The 18,755-nt window shown below is 38.3% G+C and overlaps 1 protein-coding gene across 6 annotated transcripts in view; it reads left to right on the top strand.

The window, feature by feature from the left end:
- Window positions 1-18,755, top strand: part of ASCC1 (activating signal cointegrator 1 complex subunit 1) — a 97,738-nt gene that overhangs the window by 28,908 nt on the left and 50,075 nt on the right. For all 6 annotated transcript variants that reach the window (XM_032312782.1, XM_032312781.1, XM_032312785.1 and 3 more), the window contains exons 6-7: window positions 9,419-9,555; window positions 16,069-16,188. In XM_032312782.1, the coding sequence (XP_032168673.1) occupies window positions 9,419-9,555; window positions 16,069-16,188 (257 nt within the window). The remainder of the gene's footprint in view (window positions 1-9,418; window positions 9,556-16,068; window positions 16,189-18,755) is intronic.

The raw sequence follows: 18,755 nt of genomic DNA, 5'->3' as shown, positions 1-18,755 counted from the left end.
TCTTTCCTCTTTTACATTAAGATTCAAAGATGTCTTAGTGCCTGTGAGTTCAAGAAGTATATTAAAACCCTGTATATCTCTCAGTCATTCTATAGCTGGAAATGCTGCTATAATTCCATTTTATCTCACAGCAGGGTCCAGTAGAAAGCACATCAGTAATGAAAAACAGTAATTCAAAACTGTGTTTGGTGGAGCATTCTGCGGGCTTGTGGCAACAGGGGATTTCTCAGGCTGCCTGGAGAATCTGAATAGGTTATAGCTCCAGAAACTACATAATTCTGCTCACATTGTAGGCTGACACTGGGCAAAAATGACTAATGGATCTGGGTTTTCTCCCTCGACTGGGATTATTTTTCCATTTAGTAGTATTCACTGAAGAAGAAAATTACATGTAAAAGCTTTTGTGTATAATTTAGGATTCTTCGTATATAAAGGGAGTTGTGGGATTTCTAATTATCTTATGAACTAATTTAGGATGGAGATGGAATAGTTGTCTTTGGTTGTAAGAAAAGTTGTAAATTCCTGAGTCCTGCTGTTGATTAGGAAAGTAAGAAGTGTTTACAAGATTCTTATATTGCACCATTTGGATTGAAACTGTTATTAACAAATATTTATGTTTTATTCATTCATTCACTATTTATTAAATGTCTGCCATTTGCCAGTCTGTATTATGTACTAACAGTGGGCTCTACTCTTACGCATGTCCGGGGGCGGGGGGTGTCGGGGAATAGTGTTCTTATGGATACAGTTATGGTAATGTGAGATAGGTGCCATTAGAGGGGACTGCAGTGGGTACTCACAGAAGAGATTCTCCAGTGGCTGGAAAAGGCTTATATAAGGGAGGTGACACTTGAGCAGAGTCTTAATGGAAGAACAAAAGCTTGTGGCAAGTTTGCAAATTGGGCATGAGCATTCTACATGGGGGAAATGGCGCTTGCAAGGTATGGCAGTGTTCTAGTCCGCTGTGTTCAGGGGAGAGTGCGGAGGTTAAGACTGGAATCTAGAAAGTGGGTAGCATAGGGAAGAGAGAGGCAAGGTGAGTGGAATCCAGGTGGTAGAAGGTCTTGTATGGGTTAAGAATTTTGAGTCTATCTTAGAGTCAAGAATTACTAAAGAATTTAATTAGGGACTCATGTGGTTAACTCACATTGTGGAAAAATAATTCTGAAGGCAGCGTGGAGAATGGATTGAGAGTTAAGGAGTCGGTTACCAGAGGCAGATAGCAGTTAGAGATAGATAGAGTCTGTTGAAAATAAAGACTAGGATGGGGCGCCTGGGTAGCTCAGTGGGTTAAAGCCTCTACTTTCCGCTCAGGTCATGATCCTAGGGTCCTTGGATCGAGCCCCAGATCGGGCTCTCTGCCCTGAGGGAGCCTGCTTCCTCCTCTCTCTCTCTGCCTGCCTCTCTGCCTACTTGTGATCTCTGTCAAATAAATAAATAAAATCTTTAAAAAAAAAAGAAAAGAAAAGAAAGACTAGGAATACCTGGGTGACTCAGTGGGTCAACCGGCTGCCTTTAGCTCAGGTCACGATCCCAGCATCCTGGGATTGAGCCCTGTATCAGGCTCCCTGCTTATCAGGGAATCTGTTCTCCCTCCCCCTGCTCTTATGCTCTCTCTCTCTCTCAAATAAATAAATAAAATCTCAAGGAAAAAAAGGCTAAATCTGTGGTGTATTATTCAGAAGGGGATGTACTGCAGAAAAATTTCAGAGGTCTTCTCTAAGATGGGGATAATAATAGTACTCATCTTTACTGTTGAAGAGTAAGTGAGTTAATAAATTAAGATATTTAAGCTATGTGCAGAACATGGCACGTAGGTAGTACTGTAGTAGCTGTTTTTGTAGTAACAACAAAGGTGACAGTAGGGAGATGAGGGAAAGCAGGGTATCCAGAAGAAGCTAAGGGTCTGGCTTGAGGAGGTGGCGTACTGTTAACCCATTACTGATGTTTGAGTGATCAGTGTCTATCTTTGGGAATAAGTGTCGGTTGGTATATGGATTGTTAATTAGTGCTTACAACTTACTTACAGAGGAATACTGAAGCTTTTAGAAAAGTAGGTTTAACTCTTCCCTGTTCTCATCAAAGATAAAAGGGATATATTCTTTTGTGAAGGGGAGATACTCTTTGCTCCTTTTTCATGGGTAAGGCTATTTAGACAGTGCATTCTTTTTTTCTAGTCCCGGTAAAATCTTATGTTTAAATGTTCGTCCTTTGTGTTTAAGAACTTGCACTCTGCTATAATTATGTCTGTATAGAATTTGTAAGCCAGAAGCATCCAAACTCTGTTTTCTGAAGCTTATTCAACTTAAGGTATTTTATTAATAACATATAGAGATTCAAACTCCACTTTTGTGAACATTCTTAAGGAATAATAGAAATGACTCAGCAGAGCCTAATTTAGCTTGATGGAGCTTTACAAAGGCATGCAAGGATGGTATTTGCTTAGAGTGGTACATGGTCACATAAGAAGCAGGAAGCCGGGGAAGCCTGTATTTATTCCACACTGGTATGTACCAGAGGCGTCACATATGTCTCTTTTAATCCTCAGAACAACTCCAAGAGGGAAATGTTGTCCTTTTTATAGATAATGAAATTGGAGTTTCTGGACAATTGAGTAACTCATTTCAGGTCACCCTGCTGATAGGTGGCAGAATTAGAATTTGAACATAGGCCTGTCTGGTTGCAGAGCCAAATGCTCTTTTCACCAGTCTGCCTTGTTTGAATAGCTTTCCTGTGTGAATGAGATTTATGTCACTTGCCCCAGAAGTGATTTCATGGGATTTGGCCATAAAAAAGGAAAGAAAATATGATGAGCATAGGGAAGGCTCTCAAGTTTATTTCCTCTCTTTCTTTGCTTGGAAGATCAGGAAGTGAATTGGTAGATCCCTCACAAACATCTGTTTCATACTAAATTACGGGATTTGTGGGAGCATGTAAAAAAATTTACAGGACCTTTGACTTAGAGGTAAACTAGACCATCTCCCTTATGTCACAGAGGAGGAAACCAAGGTCCAGAGAAGTGAAATGGCTTGCCTAATCACAGCTGGTTTGTAACAGAGTTGAAATTAAAACCCTAGACTCTGTATTCCAGATTTAAAGGCTTTTTATAGCTAAATCACAAACCTTTGTTATGCTTGGAGCTCCTAGAAGGTGATAACTGTGAATATAATCTGAGGAAGTTTTGGTTTGTTTTGTTTTGTCTCTGGCTCTCAGCATGTACTGTCAAGTCAGAGTGCTTCTGAGTGGTATAGGTCTGGGTTAGATTCCTAGGTGTTCTTATAACTCTTATGTAATGGCACAGAGACTACCCTTCTGCTAGCTGACAGCTCTGGCGGGTGCACTTGCATTCTGTCCTATCTGTGTGGAGAGAATGATTGAGTTCTACCTGGGGCTTTAAGGAAGCAGAGAGAATGAATGAATGCGCCATGGTGGGTTAATCCATACTTCCCTCTCCTGGCTTTTCCCCCAAGCTTGACATTTTTAGATTTCGCTATTCCTTGTTAATTGTTCATGCTGATAGCTAGCAGTTCTGCCCTAGTGGATCCCAAATGGTGGATTAAAAGTACAATCAATGAAGGGCCTGTGAGACCGTGATGATTGCTAGTAGTAGATCACAGAGCTGCCGTTTGAATGACAGGGGTAAAGTTTTGCACCTAGGACTGCTGAGTTAGGATGCAACTTGGAACTCTGAACACAGTTTAGGCCCTCTCACAAGCTTTCTGGAGAGGTAGCTGGTTCATCATTTTCTCCTTGGAGGAGACCTTATTTAACAAATACAGAAACACCTTAGATGTGACTTAGCCGTAAAGAAACACTTTCTTTTTTTTTCATCTAGACAAAACTGACCTATAGGGAATTCTGTTACTTTACCTTTTGCTGCTGCTTGTTGGGTGGAAAGTCACCACCATCAGAAATTTCAGGCGCCAGTCTGGTTGTCCAACCTAATGGAGTAAAATAGTTCTAGCTCCGAGTAATGGTGAACTTGGAGCCAGGCCCAGTGTAATTAAAACCCCTCGAGTAAAGAAATTGCTGTTGGTCTTTCTTTATTTCAGTCAAGAGGCTTGTAGGTGGGAATATGATATATTCTAAGCAAAGAACAGTAGTGGCTCTAGAGATTTATGCCATTGTCTTGAAGATTGTTTGGTTCCACAGTAAATTTAGATAATTCAGTAAGAGAAAAGGCTTTCTTCATAGATGGCATTTCTAAAATTGAGGGTGTTTCTCCATTTATTAAAGGACTGTCCAGTAGGATCACATGTAAGTTATATAACTTCCAGCACAGATAAAGACTGAAGGCTTATGACTCAAGGTTCTCCAAAAGAATTCAGTTTGTGTGGCCTTAAGTTATCCCATCTGTTCTTTTTCCTGCTCCTTTGTGTTCTCTGTGTTTTGTTTCCCAGTATTCAGTGTTTTCTTGGCAAGTGACCTCAGGTTGACTGAAGGGATAGGCTCTCAAAGAATAAGGTTAGGAAGGAAAAGAGCTTTCTTTTGCTAGGTAGTAAGACAGTAAATTTGTGTTGTTTTAAACCATGAAATTTGTGGTAATTTGTTACAATAGCAACAGGATGCTAATAATTTTTAACTCATGGAAAAGTTGTAAGACTAAGGATAGCATCCTTTACTCATATTTACCTATTGTTAGAATTTTACTGTTTTATCATTCTTCCTCTTTTTTCTTTCTTTCTGAACCAGTTTAGAATGCATTGTTTATATCATGGCCTTTTACCCCACCAGTGTGTGAGCAGTTCAGTTTCCCCAGGTCCTTATTGTCTGTCTTTTTGATTATAGTCATTCTGATGGGGCATGAAGCAATATCTCATTTTGGTTTTGATGTGCATTTTCTTTTTTCTTTCTTTTTTTTTTTAAAGATTTTATTTATTTATTTGACAGAGAGAGAGAAAGAGAGAGAGAGAGAGAGAGAGGGAAGCAGGCTCCCCGCTGAGCAGAGAGCCCGACGTGGGACTCGATCCCAGGACCCTGAGATCATGACCTGAGCCGAAGGCAGCGGCTTAACCCACTGAGCCACCCAGGCGCCCCTGATGTGCATTTTCTTTTTTTTTTTTTTTAAAGATTTTATTTATTTATTTGACAGAGAGAGATCACAAGCAGGCAGAGAGGCAGGCAGAGAGGAGGAAGCAGGCTCCCTGCTGAGCAGAGAGCCCGATGTGGGACTCTATCCCAGGACTCTGAGATCATGACCTGAGCCGAAGGCAGTGGCTTAACCCACTGAGCCACCCAGGCGCCCCCTCTGATGTGCATTTTCTTGATGACTAATGATATTAGCATCTTTTCACATGTTTCTTAGTCATTATTATATCTTCTTTGGTGAAATATCTATTCAGTTTCTTTGGTCATTTTTTTTTTTTTTAAGATTTTATTTGTTTATTTGACAGACAGAGATCACAAGTAGGCAGAGAGGCAGGCAGAAAGAGAGAGAGGAGGAAGCAGGCTCCCCGTGGAGGAGAGAGCCTGACTCGGGGCTCGATCCCAGGACCCTGAGATCATGACCTGAGCCGAAAGCAGAGGCTTTAACCCACTGAGCCACCCAGGTGCCCCTCTTTGGTCATTTTTAAATGGAATTACATATCTTTTTATTGTTGAATTTTAAGAATTTTTATATATTTATATTTATCAGATAAATGATTTGTTGTTTTTGTTTTGTTTTAATTTTAATTCTATTTTATTTTATTTCTTATTATTTTTAAAAGATTTTATTTATTCGTTTGACATACAGAGATCTCAAGTAGGCAGAGAGGCAGGCAGAGAGAGAAGAAGGGAAGCAGGCTTCCTGCTGAGCAGAGAGCCCAATGCGGGGCTCGATCCCAGGACCTTGAGATCATGACCCGAGCTGAAGGCAGAAGCTTTAACCCACTGAGCCACCCAGGCGCCCCCAGATAGGTGATTTGTAAATATTTTTCTCCCAGGTATTTTTCTCTGTGGCTTGTCTTTTCATTTTCTTAATGGGGTTTTTTGAAGTGAAAGTTTTAAATTTTGATAAAATTTAATTCGTCCTTTTTTATTTCTTTTATAGATCATGCTTTTATGGTGTCACGTCGAGGAAAGACAAAAATCACTTTCAGAGAATTATGAGATTTGCTTTATTCTCTGGTGATCAGATCCATTTATTGTGTGAGCTTTGTTGAAATGTGTAAGGACTTGCCTCTGGGTGATGATCACATTTGTTCCATCCTCCTCTAGGTGGCTGTTACAAGTGAGGCGATATATATTGATCAAAAGTGTAGGCTCTGTGGCCTGACTGCTTGGGTTTGAATTTTGGCTTCATCCCTTTACTAGCAGTGTTACTTTGGGAAGTGATTTTATTCTCTGTGCCTCAGTTTCCTCATCTGTAAAATGGGGATAAGATCTCTCTTCATAGGCTGTTTTCTATGTAAAGTGCATAGGAGATGCCTGGAACAGAATAAGGGTTAAAAAAAGATTAGCTCTTATTACTAGGGGAGCAATTCTCAACTGTAGTTTGGGATGGAGTTGTGCATATTGGAATCATTTGGGGACTTTTTAACACTTTGCATGCCCTTTCTAAAGTGACAGGTTCTGCCATGGGTTAGAGCAGCTGGGGTGATAAACATTACGCTTAGCCTTCCTTGACACATTTAAAAGCTGATTGTTCCTCAAAATCACTTTCATTAAATGAGGCAATTTGGGTTGGTGTGTAGAATCACAAAACTCTTCATCAGATATAAAAATAGCTTGAGCTCCATTAACACTTAGAAAATGAATAATCTATTAACTCCCGCTGCCGAGGCAAAAATTAGGCAGTCTTAGGCAAGCCAAGAACAGAATGTAAGCTATCTGTGTTTGATAGTCACATTTCTCTGCCTTTGGGGTGGTTTATTAGCCCAAGAATCAGATTATGGGATCAGAACTTACAATTCAGAGATAGAATTCCTGCTTTGCTCTTGTTGAGGGGAGAAGATTCTCGACTCTTTTTCTTGTCTTCATTTGCAGGGTGAATATATAGAAACCTGAGACCTGTTTACCTTCATGATCTGACATGGATTCATGATCTGACATGGGACTAGTATCAGGATATTTAAAGAATTCATATAACTCAACAATAAAAAATAGGAAATGGGCAAAGAAATTGTATAGCAGTTTCTCCAGAGGGGGTGTCCAGCAAGGACATGAGAAGATATTCAACATCATAGGTCAACAGGGAAATGCAAATAAAAATACAATGAAATACTATTTCATACCCATTAGGGTGGCTATAATAAAATTTTAAAAGAAAAGTGGTAAATGTTGGCAAAGGTGGAGAGAAATAGGAACCCTTCTACAGTGCTGCTAAGAACGTAAAACGATTCCGCTGTTGTGGCATACAGTTTGGTGGTTCCTCAAAAGATTAAGCATTAGAATTACTATATAACCCAGCAGTTCCACTCTTAGGTTTATACCCAAAAGAACTGAAAACATGGTAACACAGAAACTTGTACATGAATGTTTATAGCAGCATTATTCATAATAGCCATAAGATGGGAACAACCCAAATTGGCCATTAAGGGATGAATGAATAAACAAGTTATGTTATATACATACAATGGAATATAATTCAGCCATAAAAAGGAATGAAGTACCAGTACATGGTAAAATTTGGATGAACTTTGAATACATGCTAAGTGAAAAAAGCCAGACACAGCAGTCATATATATATATAGGCAAATCCAAAGAGGCGAAAAGCAAATTAGAGGTTACCAGGGGGTGAGTGATTGGGAATGAAGAGTGATTATTTAATGATTATGAAGTGTTTTTATGGGATGAAAAAAAGTTTGGGAACTAAGAAGGGCTGATGGTTGCACAATATTGTAAATACAGTACACATCACTGAATTGTACACTTTAGAATGGTTAATTGTGTATTAAGTGAATTTCACTTCAGTTTTTTTAAAAAGGGAGATTTATGAGTATATTTATATTTTTTAAAAAGATGTACTTATTTGACAGAGAAAGAAGGAGTACAAGTAGGCAGAGCAGCAGGGAGAAGAAGAGGGAAAGCAGGCTCCCCACAGAACAGGGAGCCCAGTGCAGGGCTCGATCCCAGGACCCTGGGATCATGACCTGAGCCGAAGGCAGAGGCTTTAACCCACTGAGCCACCCAGGCACTCCACTACCAGTTCCTTCCTAAAAAATTTCTTTTATTGAGGTGAATTTCCCATAACACAAAATTAACCATTTTAAGTTTTTTTTTTTTTTTTAAGATTTTATTTATTTATTTGACAGACAGAGATCACAAGTAGGCAGAGAGGCAGGCAGAGAGAGAGGTGGGGGAAGCACTCTCCCTGCTGAGCAGAGGGCCTGACTTGAGGCTTGATCCCAGGACCCTGGGATCATGACCTGAACTGAAGGCAGAGGCTTTAATCCACTGAGCCACCCAGGCGCCCCCAAATTAACCATTTTAAAGTGAATGATTCAGTGGCATTTATGCATTCAGAGTTGTGCAACTATCAGCGCTGTATTATTCTGAAACATTTTCATCACCCCAAAAGGAAATTCTGTACCCATTAAGCATATCCTTGTCAGAATTTGTTATTTTCTGCCTTTATTTTTATTATAGCCAGCCTAATGGATATGAAATGATACCTTATTGTGGTTTTGATTTGCATTCTTCTAATGAATAATAAAGTTGAACCATCTTCATATGCTTCTTGGCCATTTGTATTTTTTCTTTGGAAAAATGTCTATTCAAGTTCATTTTCTTTTTCTTTTTTCTTCTGAGTGTGGAGAGGGGCAGAGGGAGAGAGAGACTCTTACGCAGGCTCCATGCTCAGGATGAAGCCCAAGGTGGGACTTAATCTCATGACCCTGAGATTATGACCTGAGCCGAAATCAAGAGTCAGATGCTTAGTTGACTGAGCCACCCAGACATCCCTCAAGTTCATTTTCTATTTTAAAAATTGGGTTCTTTAGGGGTGCCTGGGTGGCTCAGTGGGTTAAAGCCTCTGCCTTCGGCTCAGGTCATGATTCCCAGGGTCCTGTGATCGAGCCCCGCATTGGGCTCTCTTGCTCCGAAAGGAGCCTGCTTCCCCCTCTCTCTCTGCCTGCCTCTCTGCCTACTTGTGATCTCTGTCAAATAAATAAATAAAATATTAAAAAAAAAAAAAGAAATCTCTTTCTTCTATGAGTTTTATGATTTTAGCTCTAATATTTAGGTCACCGATCCATTTTGATGTAATTTTTGTATATGGTATGAGGTGTGGGTCCAACTTCATTTTTTTGCGAGTGGTCATTCAGTTGTCCCAGCACCATTTGTTGAGGAGACTTTTTTCTCCATTAAATTGTCTTGGCATCTGGTTGAAAATCAGTAAGTCATAGATATCTGGGCTTATCTCTGAGCTCTAAATTCTGTTCCTGCCATTTTCTTTAATGTGGACTGAGTGTTTTTGTTTTTCTGTCTTTGACCATAGGATCATGGGGTTGATAGCACCATTTTCCAGAATCCCAAAAAGCTTCACCTAACCATTGGGATGTTGGTGCTTTTGAGTGAGCAAGAGATCCAGCAGACGTGTGAGATGCTACAGCAGTGTAAAGAGGACTTCATTGAGTGAGTGATCTGCAGGAATGGGGAAGGGTGGTCCTCTTGTACTGGCTTCTCTTTGGTATCACAGACTTGTTTTTGCACTTGGGCGAACTTGTTGTCACATGGCAGCAAGGTCTGTTGACTCACCCACTTGTAACACTTAATATTGGACCATTGTCTGAAAGGGTTAACATGAGTTTAAAGGATATATTATAAATTTTTATGGAAAGACTCTACCTTAAATTATACTAATTCAGTAGGCAAGTTTTGTTCTTAACAGGACATCCCATCATTCTCTCCAAAAGGAAATTCTTTTCATTACCTACTGAACAGTATAGAGTACTGTACTAGTTTCTTAAGCTGGTGAACACATTACCACAAGCTTGGTGGCTTAGAACAGTGAAAATTCATTATCTTATAGTTCTGTGGGGTAGTCTGATACGGGTTTCAGTGGGCTAAAATCAAAGTATCAGCAGGACTGTGTTCCTTTCTGGGGGCTCAAAGGAAGAGTTTATTTCCTTGTTTTTAAAGCCCATCTTCTAGAGGCCACACCCACATTCTTTGGCTAGTGACCCCTTTCTTCCATCTTCAGCAATAGCAGCTTTCCTTCTCTCTGACCCTTCTGTTACCTCATCTCTGTCTCTGGCCATAGTCGGGGGAGGTTCACTGCTTTTAAGGACTGGTGATTTGATTGAGCCCACCCAGGTAATCCAGGGTCCTTAACCTTAATCACATCTGCAAAAGTCTGTCTGCCATGTAAGGCAGCATATTTACAAATTCCAGAAAATAAGATGTGAGCCTCCCTGGAGGGCCATTATTCTATTACCACAGTAACTCAAACATTATATAGGATTCCTTACAAAGGTCTTCATTGTATTTCAAGACTTTAATTTTCTTTTTAAAATACAGGTAGTTGTGTAAGAATACCAAAAACTGTCTAAGCAGTCTGTTTTGGTTCAGGGAAAACATTGCTATTCTGGGGGCAGACTTGTTATTCTTTTCATTATAAAATTTTAATTTACATGTACATCTGACCTAACAGTTTTATTTTAAAGAATCATCTCTTCCCTACCCTTTGCCCTTTTTCTTAAGATTGATGAAGAATAAGAGAAATTTGAAAACTGACTCACTTGAAGAGGTGTTGTTTTTTAAAATTCAGTTATAATATTCAGGTCCCATACTATTTTAATGTGGCCTTGTAGAAATGGGTCCCCTAGTTCATTGGATAAGACAAGGTAAAAGGATTAAATTTTTTTTCATTTATATGAAACTGTGTAGTATAGTGACTTATATGTGGGCCAGTTCTCCTTTTCCTTTGTTTTGAAGGCAAGATATTTTTCTTGAGCAAAATCATAAGCTGATTGGGTTTGCGGTCTGCAAAGAATACTTCTTTGTCTTGATCTTTGCTCACTGATGGACATAACCGTTTCTCTCCTAACCTGTCTTAACCTAAAATTCAAAATAATTGGGTATTTGTAATTAAGTATTTACAACTTCCCTGCCTAAGATAAAGCTTTATGCTTTACCTTACAAAGTGGAGCAATGTTACCTGATTTAAGCATTAGTCCTGATACCTTAACTTATTTCCAGGTCACTTTTTTGTTAAATGAAAATGAAATGAAACTGCATTTTCTTGGCTGCCATTAGGATAATTTTGCTAAGAAGAAATTTAAAGGTAGATATTTGTTTAGGAAGGTGTTTGTTTTTTACCTACAAAAATAAGGTCACAGGTTTTTAATCACTGAATCTTTATCCTGAGCTATGGGAGGATTTAGCTGAGTTCCTCCCTTTTATGTCTCTTGGTGCCTTTTGTGACTAAACGCCAAATCTGAGCACTTTAAGCATGTCAGGGTTGGTGTGCATAGGAAATGAAGAGCAGCCTTAATAGTTCCTAAGAATTTTTGACATGACAGGATGAAAACAGTAATTGTAGTTTTTCAAATTCAGCAAAGCTTTTGAAATAGGACAAAGTTACATTGCCAAAAATCTGCAGTGCAGGCAGAAATTTTTTTGAAGATGTTTTTTCAAAAAGCTGGAAAGATTTAAAACCAGCAAGTAAAGTAAGCCTCCCCAGCCCTCTTCTCCCACCTTTTCCTCTGCTGCATATACTTGTTTAAAAAGTACATAGTGCAAAATTAATTTATTTCTGAGGAGAGTGAGAATCAGATTGGCTGTTTAGATTGGCTAGAAGTGCCTAGTTTCCCTAAAAGGAAAAAATGTTTGCTAAAAAAAAGTACGTGTACACACACACACACACACACACACTTACACAATAGCCTTGGTGAGTAAAATTTATCATTTAACTTTTTTCCCTTCCTTATTCTTACTCTTTGATCTCAGCCTTTGTACTTGGTATACTTAGACTGATAGTAAATAACGGCATTTGTAATCTGAACCTTTTTATGATGTGAAGATACCAAATTAAAATATAAGAAAGGAAAACACTGCAATTGAACAGACTAATATATAACATGCTGTAGTACTTTGATGGCTTTTTAAGTGGAGACATTAAATAGGGGTGTCCGGGTGGCTCTGTTGGTTAACTGTCTGCCTTCAGCTCAGGTAATGATCCTGAGGTCCTGGAATTGAGTCCCACATCAGTTTCCCTGCTCAGTGGGGAGTCTGCTTCTATCTTCCTTTGTCTCCCCCCCTGCTTGTGCTCTCTTTCCCTCTCTCTCTCTCAAATAAATAAATACAAATTTTTTAAAAAGATATTAAATAAATAGGGCTCGACTCAGACTGAATTAAAACTGTGCTGCTATATAGATATTTTAAAGAAATGGGTAGTTGAATATTTGTTTTAAATTTGGGGGTTTTTTTGAGTTTAAGGGTTGTTACCTGACCAGAAACATAACTTTGATTTCACTTCTTAAGCTAACGGCTCATGTAGCTCTATCGATTCCAGATGAATTATTCAGTGTTCAGTAAACGCCGAAGCTTTAAATGTCTCCCTTGTGACTTTTCTTTGCGAGATGTAGAGCACAAACAGCATAGTGGCTCAGAGTGTATAGTCTGACAAATCTGCAGTACTTTCAAATTCCAGTATCACTCTTCCTGTACCTAAGTGTTCCCCGTAGGCCTGAGGTAACACCAAATAATAAGGTAAAAAGGGACAAGAGCAAGGAGAGAAGAGGAAAAACACCCACAGACAAATGTTGCTTCCTAATCATTGCCTCAGATGTCACTCAGTTGAAAAGTATGCTCCCTGGTGTTGAGGGTGGGATAGTTTTGTCACCAAGACAAAGAGCCATTTATCAGGCAAACCACCGAATTTCTGTCTTGGTAAATCCTAGGGAAGGTCAGAAGAGTTTCTGATCCTAAAGGGCAGGCTTTAGGTCCTGTTTCATTGTTTCATTTTTTGTTGTTCCTGGTACCCCAGCTCATTATAAAGATTTGAGGTGGTTCGTGAGTGAGGACATACATACAAAACAAATGTTAAAGTCGGAATGGGAGAAAATGTTTACCAGAAAACCAAGGAAAGGTTATAATTGTACTTGAGCAATAGAATTCGATAGTTTTTAAGCACTGGTATACTTGAACTACATTCCAGAAGGAAACACATCGATTATCATCATTCTTAACTGATGAAAAGGAGCGTAACAGTTTTTTAGAAGAGAATCCTTTGCTTGTTCTCAATCTGAGAAAAACTTGTCATGTAAATATTAACCCAAAATGATGATGAGCAGTGTCTTCAACAGCAATTTTGCAGAAGATACAACAACATTGGTCACATGGTTCTCTCTTGTATTGATCCCTAGAATTTGAGAGTGTAACATTAGACATAATCCAGTAAAAACATTTTAGTGGGAAACTAAACCAATGGTTTGGTGCTTTTGGGTGATCTAATGGTTTCATGCAGGGTTAGAGCTGAAATCAGCAGAGGAAAGTATAGTTAGTATTAAACTGTTTTTCTCCTGTAAGTTTGGTTGACTACACTTTGAAAGGATTGAATGGCAGTCTTTCATATTGAATTCTTTGGCTATTACTTGGAATGGAGATACACTGTGTTGTTCATTGAAGCTACAGGCCTTAGGTAATAGTTCAGAGCTTGACTTGTGTTTTGGAATACCCCACTTACTAGAGCATGAAGGCAATAATTTTTCTCGAATATCTGGCCAAATTAGTAATTTGTTTCTTACTGAAAGAGATCATGGTCTTGTACAGTAATATGGTCTTCAAGTTTTAAGGGAATCTTTTTTTTTTTTTTAAGATTTTATTTGAGGAGGAGAGAGCACAAGCGGGGTAGTGGGGAGGCAGAGAGGGAGGGAGAAGCTGACTCTCCACTGAGCGGGGAGCCCAATTTGGGGCTCAATCCCAGGACCCTGGGGTCATGACCTGCGTTGAAGGCAGACACTTAACCGACTCAGCCGCTCAGGTTCCCCTAAGAGAATCTTTACCATGAAGATTCCTGGCTCCAGAGGGTTTCCCTATGACCTTGGTTCAGTATTAAGAGAACTTTCTTCGATAGCTTTTTTGAGAATTGCCTTTTGGTGGATCCCAACATCCTTTTGCCTTTGATTAGTGCCACATGGTTTTCAGTGACATTATAGGGATGTGTCCACATTCTTCTCAAAATCGACCAGAAAAGCCTCTCTTTTTAGAGTAGAATATCTGCTCAGTGTTTACCAGAGATTTATGGAGTACCAGGTGCCGGGGATCTAGTAGAAAAGATGGATCGACTTCCTGGCCTTGGGGGGCTTGCAGAAGACTGTGCTGCTGAGTTGATTTTTAGCTGGCTTTCAGCTTGGCACTGCAAGGCCATTTCTGGTTGAAGTACAAGTCTGTGTAAGGGGTCTGGGAAGAAGCAGGATGGTGAGGTTTTACTTAACACAAAAGTAATACATGCACATGTAAAACTAATATAATATTGTATATCAGTTATTCTTGAATTAAAATAAAATAATACATACTAGTTTTGGAAAAGTCAAAGTTGCAGATAAAAAAAAATACCACTTTTAATCTTATTACCTAAAGATAATTACTATTAATGCTCTCACACTTTTTTATATGCATGTGTGTATTTTTTCAAGGTGTAATTGACTTACAGCAAAATGCACAGATCTTAAGTGTAGTTGATGAATTTTAACAAATGCATAGACTTATGTAATTTCAGCCAAATCAAAATGTACATTGTCATCACTCTGTGAAGTTCCTTCATGACCTTTTCCAGTAAATTCACTTCTTCCAGAAATAACTGTTGTTCTGATTTCTAGTTCCATAGATTAATTTAGCTTGTTCTTGAATGTCACATAACAAATCATTCAGTATATACATTTTTGTGTTTGACTTCTTTTGCATATATGTGTAATAGATAAACTTGTGTTTGACTTCTTTTGCATCTGTATTTTTATATTAATTTTTTAATGGGTAATACATTTATGTGGTTCAAAATTTTAAAGATTCAAAGGATATGCGGTGAAGAGTTTCTTTTCCACTGCTATTCCCACCAAGTACCCTGCTCTCCTGTCTAAAGGCAAGAGATTTTAAGAGATTTTAGCAGCTTCTTTGTATCCTTCCAGAGATTTTATGTATGTACAAGGAAATGTATATGTGTGTGTACATAGATTTTTCTTACTCTGTCTTTTGCACAAATAGTAACATGCAGCATGCACATTGTCGTGCACATTTTATTAAAACCCTAATGAGTGTTTAATCTGTTTCCAGTCTTTGGCTGCTCCAAACAATGCCTCAGTCAAACCCTATGCATAAATTATTTTTCATGAGTATGAGTATGACCTATTACATCATATCAGGAAGTATGTATTGTCTGGTTCTTTTTTGTATGTGTGATAAGCCTGATCAGTGGGTTCAGGTGTGGTTAGCCCTCCGTAAGGATCTCTTTATATTTTCTCCCACCTTCTGCTGTTAAGTTCTAGAAGCCATTGCTAATCATTGTCTCCATCCATTATTTTGTCAGGGGTTGCAAAATGGTGATATTATATAATTTCATCATTACTTCTGCATCTATCACTTGGAATTCTTCTGTATTTGTCAGTTGGAATTCTGTAAAGAGCTTTCCTTTATCAGCTATGGTTGGATATGTAGCTGAAATTCATAATTATTTCCTTCGGTTTTGCTCCTAGAAATTGAATTGCTTGGACAAAAAAGGGTTTCTATTCTTGAAGGCTTTTTATAAATATTGCCAAATTGCTGTTAAAGATTAGTACTACTTTATGCTTCCACCATTGTTAGATGAGTAAAATGGTGTTTGCAGCTTGTAGAAATAATGAAATAAAACCCAGGAGATGAGCAACAATGTCTTTGTCAATCAGAGCTGTCATTCCTTGGATTTTTTCCTCTCAGTATAATAAACTGGTATTGACATAACTGTAGTGTGACTTTGGAAATACTTGTGTTTCTAGTTGGTGTGCATAGAATGTGTTAATTTTGAAATTAGAAGGATGGTTAGATAATACTGTTAGTAAAGAAATCTCAACAATTTCATTTTTGTAATATTTGACTCTGTATAATAACCATGTTTAAAATGGCCCTTTCAGATTAAACAGTTAGAAAAATCTAATGTTTTTTCCTTTGCAGTGACATTTCTGGGGGCAAACCCTTAGAAGTAGAGATGGCAGGGATAGAATACATGAACGATGATCCTGGCATGGTGGACGTTCTTTATGCCAAAGTTCATATGAAAGATGGCTCTAACAGGTATGTTTCTGTAATGCTTCTTTGCTTCTACCAAGAAGTTCCTAAAAGCATTCCTAGAAGTTCAACAAGTTTTGATTCCTTTTCTTTGAGATCTTATTATTGTAGAATGTGTCAGTTCTTTCTTTTTTTAAAAAATAGGTAGCTAATATCTTAAAAGAGGAATTTGTTGCAGGAAAAAGTATCAGATAATTAATCTGATAATTATTGAGTTACTTGGATGATATATATTGATTATAGCAATCTAGTTTTTATGAGCTCAGTGCTTTCTTCATGTTTTTTGGGTTATAGGAGGTGGGAAGGATGGCATTTTAGGATGGTGGTTATAAAAGTGACACAATGCAGGTCTAGTGGATACCAGGACAAAATGGGGATAACTATACAAACTCTGTAGGATTATTAGGGTTAAGTTAATTTATATGAGTCTTAGAACAGTGCTTAGCACATGTGGACATCATCAAAACACACGTCAACAAATGTTTACTGTTTTTTACTAGTGTTACTATCACACTTAGATCATGCTAGGGATTCTCGGTCTGCAACCCAGGTTATTTCTGAGGCTAGCCTAGGCATCTAGAGCCATTTCCAATGTTAACACCATTTATTAGTCTAGTCAAGGTCTTCAGTGAGCAGAGGAACCAAACTTGAATTGGAAGTTTGTTTTTGTGGTCTCTTCATTAAGGCAGGATAGAACAGAACTCATACTGAACCAAAAACCCTCTAGAGAAGATCGAAATCTCTAGGCAAGCCCCCAAATTGATTTGCTTTTGTAGAGGATCCCTTGTAAGGTTTCAGTTATCTCAATTCAAATTGATAATCTCAATTATCTCCTATCTCAATTCAATTGGAAGTGAATGGAGGAAGGCAGGAAAAGACAATAGAATCAGGTGTTGTATGTGTTTGGACCAGATTTGTCTTTCAGATACTTAACATATGCCTAAACAAACATACTAATGACCTTACCTTAAAAAGTTAGGGGCACGTTGTTCCTTTAGGACATCCCAAAACATTTCTGCCAGGTTGGAGTTTGATATCTGGTATGGATCATTCACTTTGTGTTATAAGCTATAACTATCCAAACATTTTCACTGTGTTGTAGGGCTGCTGTATATGGGGTAGATTACTTTTCAGTTTTATGAACAAAAAACAGTGAATGATGAGGTAGTAGTTCTCAAGCTTTTGGGGCATATAATCACTTTAATTTCTTAAAAATTACTGAAGGTACCAAAGAGCCTTTCTTTATATGGGTTATAGTTATCAATGTTTACCTTATTGGAAGTTAAAACTGCAAAATTTAACATTTGATAGTTCATTAAAAATAGAAACAAGATATTTTTTGTTTATGTAAATAAAATTTTTCATGAGAATTCTGTTTCCCAAACAAAAAATATTTAGTGAGAAGGTAGGCATTGTTTTACATTTTTTTAAGTTTCCATAATAGAATAGACCGCTGTGTTCTCAGATCTGCTTCTCTCTTCAGTCTGTTGCAGTATGTTGTTTTGATTGAAGTATATAAGAAAATCTGGACTCACATAGAAATGTATTTGGGAACATGAAGAGTACTTTAATGGTATTTTCGGATAATTCTGGATATTTAGTACTACACTAAAACTTGACAAGTTATAGTTTTGAAAAGGTCATTTGCAATGGTGAACCTATCATACTCTTGCATTAAAATCCATTGGTCTCTTTTGGATTTTTTAAAAAATATTTTATTTATTTATTTCATAGAGATCGCAAGTAGGCAGAGAGGCAGGCAGAGAGAGAGAGGGAGAAGCAGGCTCCCTGCTGACCAGAGGGCCCGATGTGGGGCTCGATCCCAGGACCCTGAGATCATGACCTGAGTCAAAGGCAGAGGCTTTAACCCACTGAGCCTCCCAGGTCCCCCTCTGTCTTTTGCATTTTGACTGGATCTTTAACCTATGCTTGTATTGGTCATTTAGAAAACATTGGTTCACTGAGTTATACAGCTGTTCCAAATGTTGAGACATTTCATTATGCAATATTAAAAATGAATTAATAACGCTACTAATTTCATCACAGTCTTTAAGTATTAGGAAGCTGCCGTCAAGCTCATGGTAGCTGATACACATTTTCTAAAATTCTAATTTTCACTTGAGAGCTTGAATTTTATTATTGGCCAAAAATACTGTTTTCCTTGAAGTTCTTTTTTGAGAAAATGTCTGTCAAATAACCAAGTCTGAATAACCATAATTTGTCTGTCAGTTGTTCTTTCAAATACAAATGGTGTTCATGGACAAAGAAACTAGCTCAGCTCTAGCTCTGACAGCCTCACACAAGTGCTTTTCCTCCCGACAGCCATCTACTTCGGTATATAGCCCAACTGCTTTATACGTACTGCCAGTTTATCCCACAGGGATATTAAAAAGGCATGTATTTGAGGCCCCTGGGTGGCTCAGTCGGTTAAGCGTCTGCCTTCGTCTCAGGTCCTGTTGGGCACCTTGGTCACTGCGGAGCCTGCTTCTCCCTCTGCCCCTCCCCTGCTCATGCTCTCACTCTCTCTCAAACAAATAAATAGAATCTTAAAAAAAAAAAACAGATACTCAAGG

This window comes from Mustela erminea, chromosome 14 (genome assembly GCF_009829155.1).
Source record: "Mustela erminea isolate mMusErm1 chromosome 14, mMusErm1.Pri, whole genome shotgun sequence".
NCBI classification, from domain to species: Eukaryota; Metazoa; Chordata; class Mammalia; order Carnivora; family Mustelidae; genus Mustela; species Mustela erminea.
The sequence above is the reverse complement of the archived record's forward strand: the minus strand, read 5'-3'. Positions and strand labels throughout refer to the sequence as shown.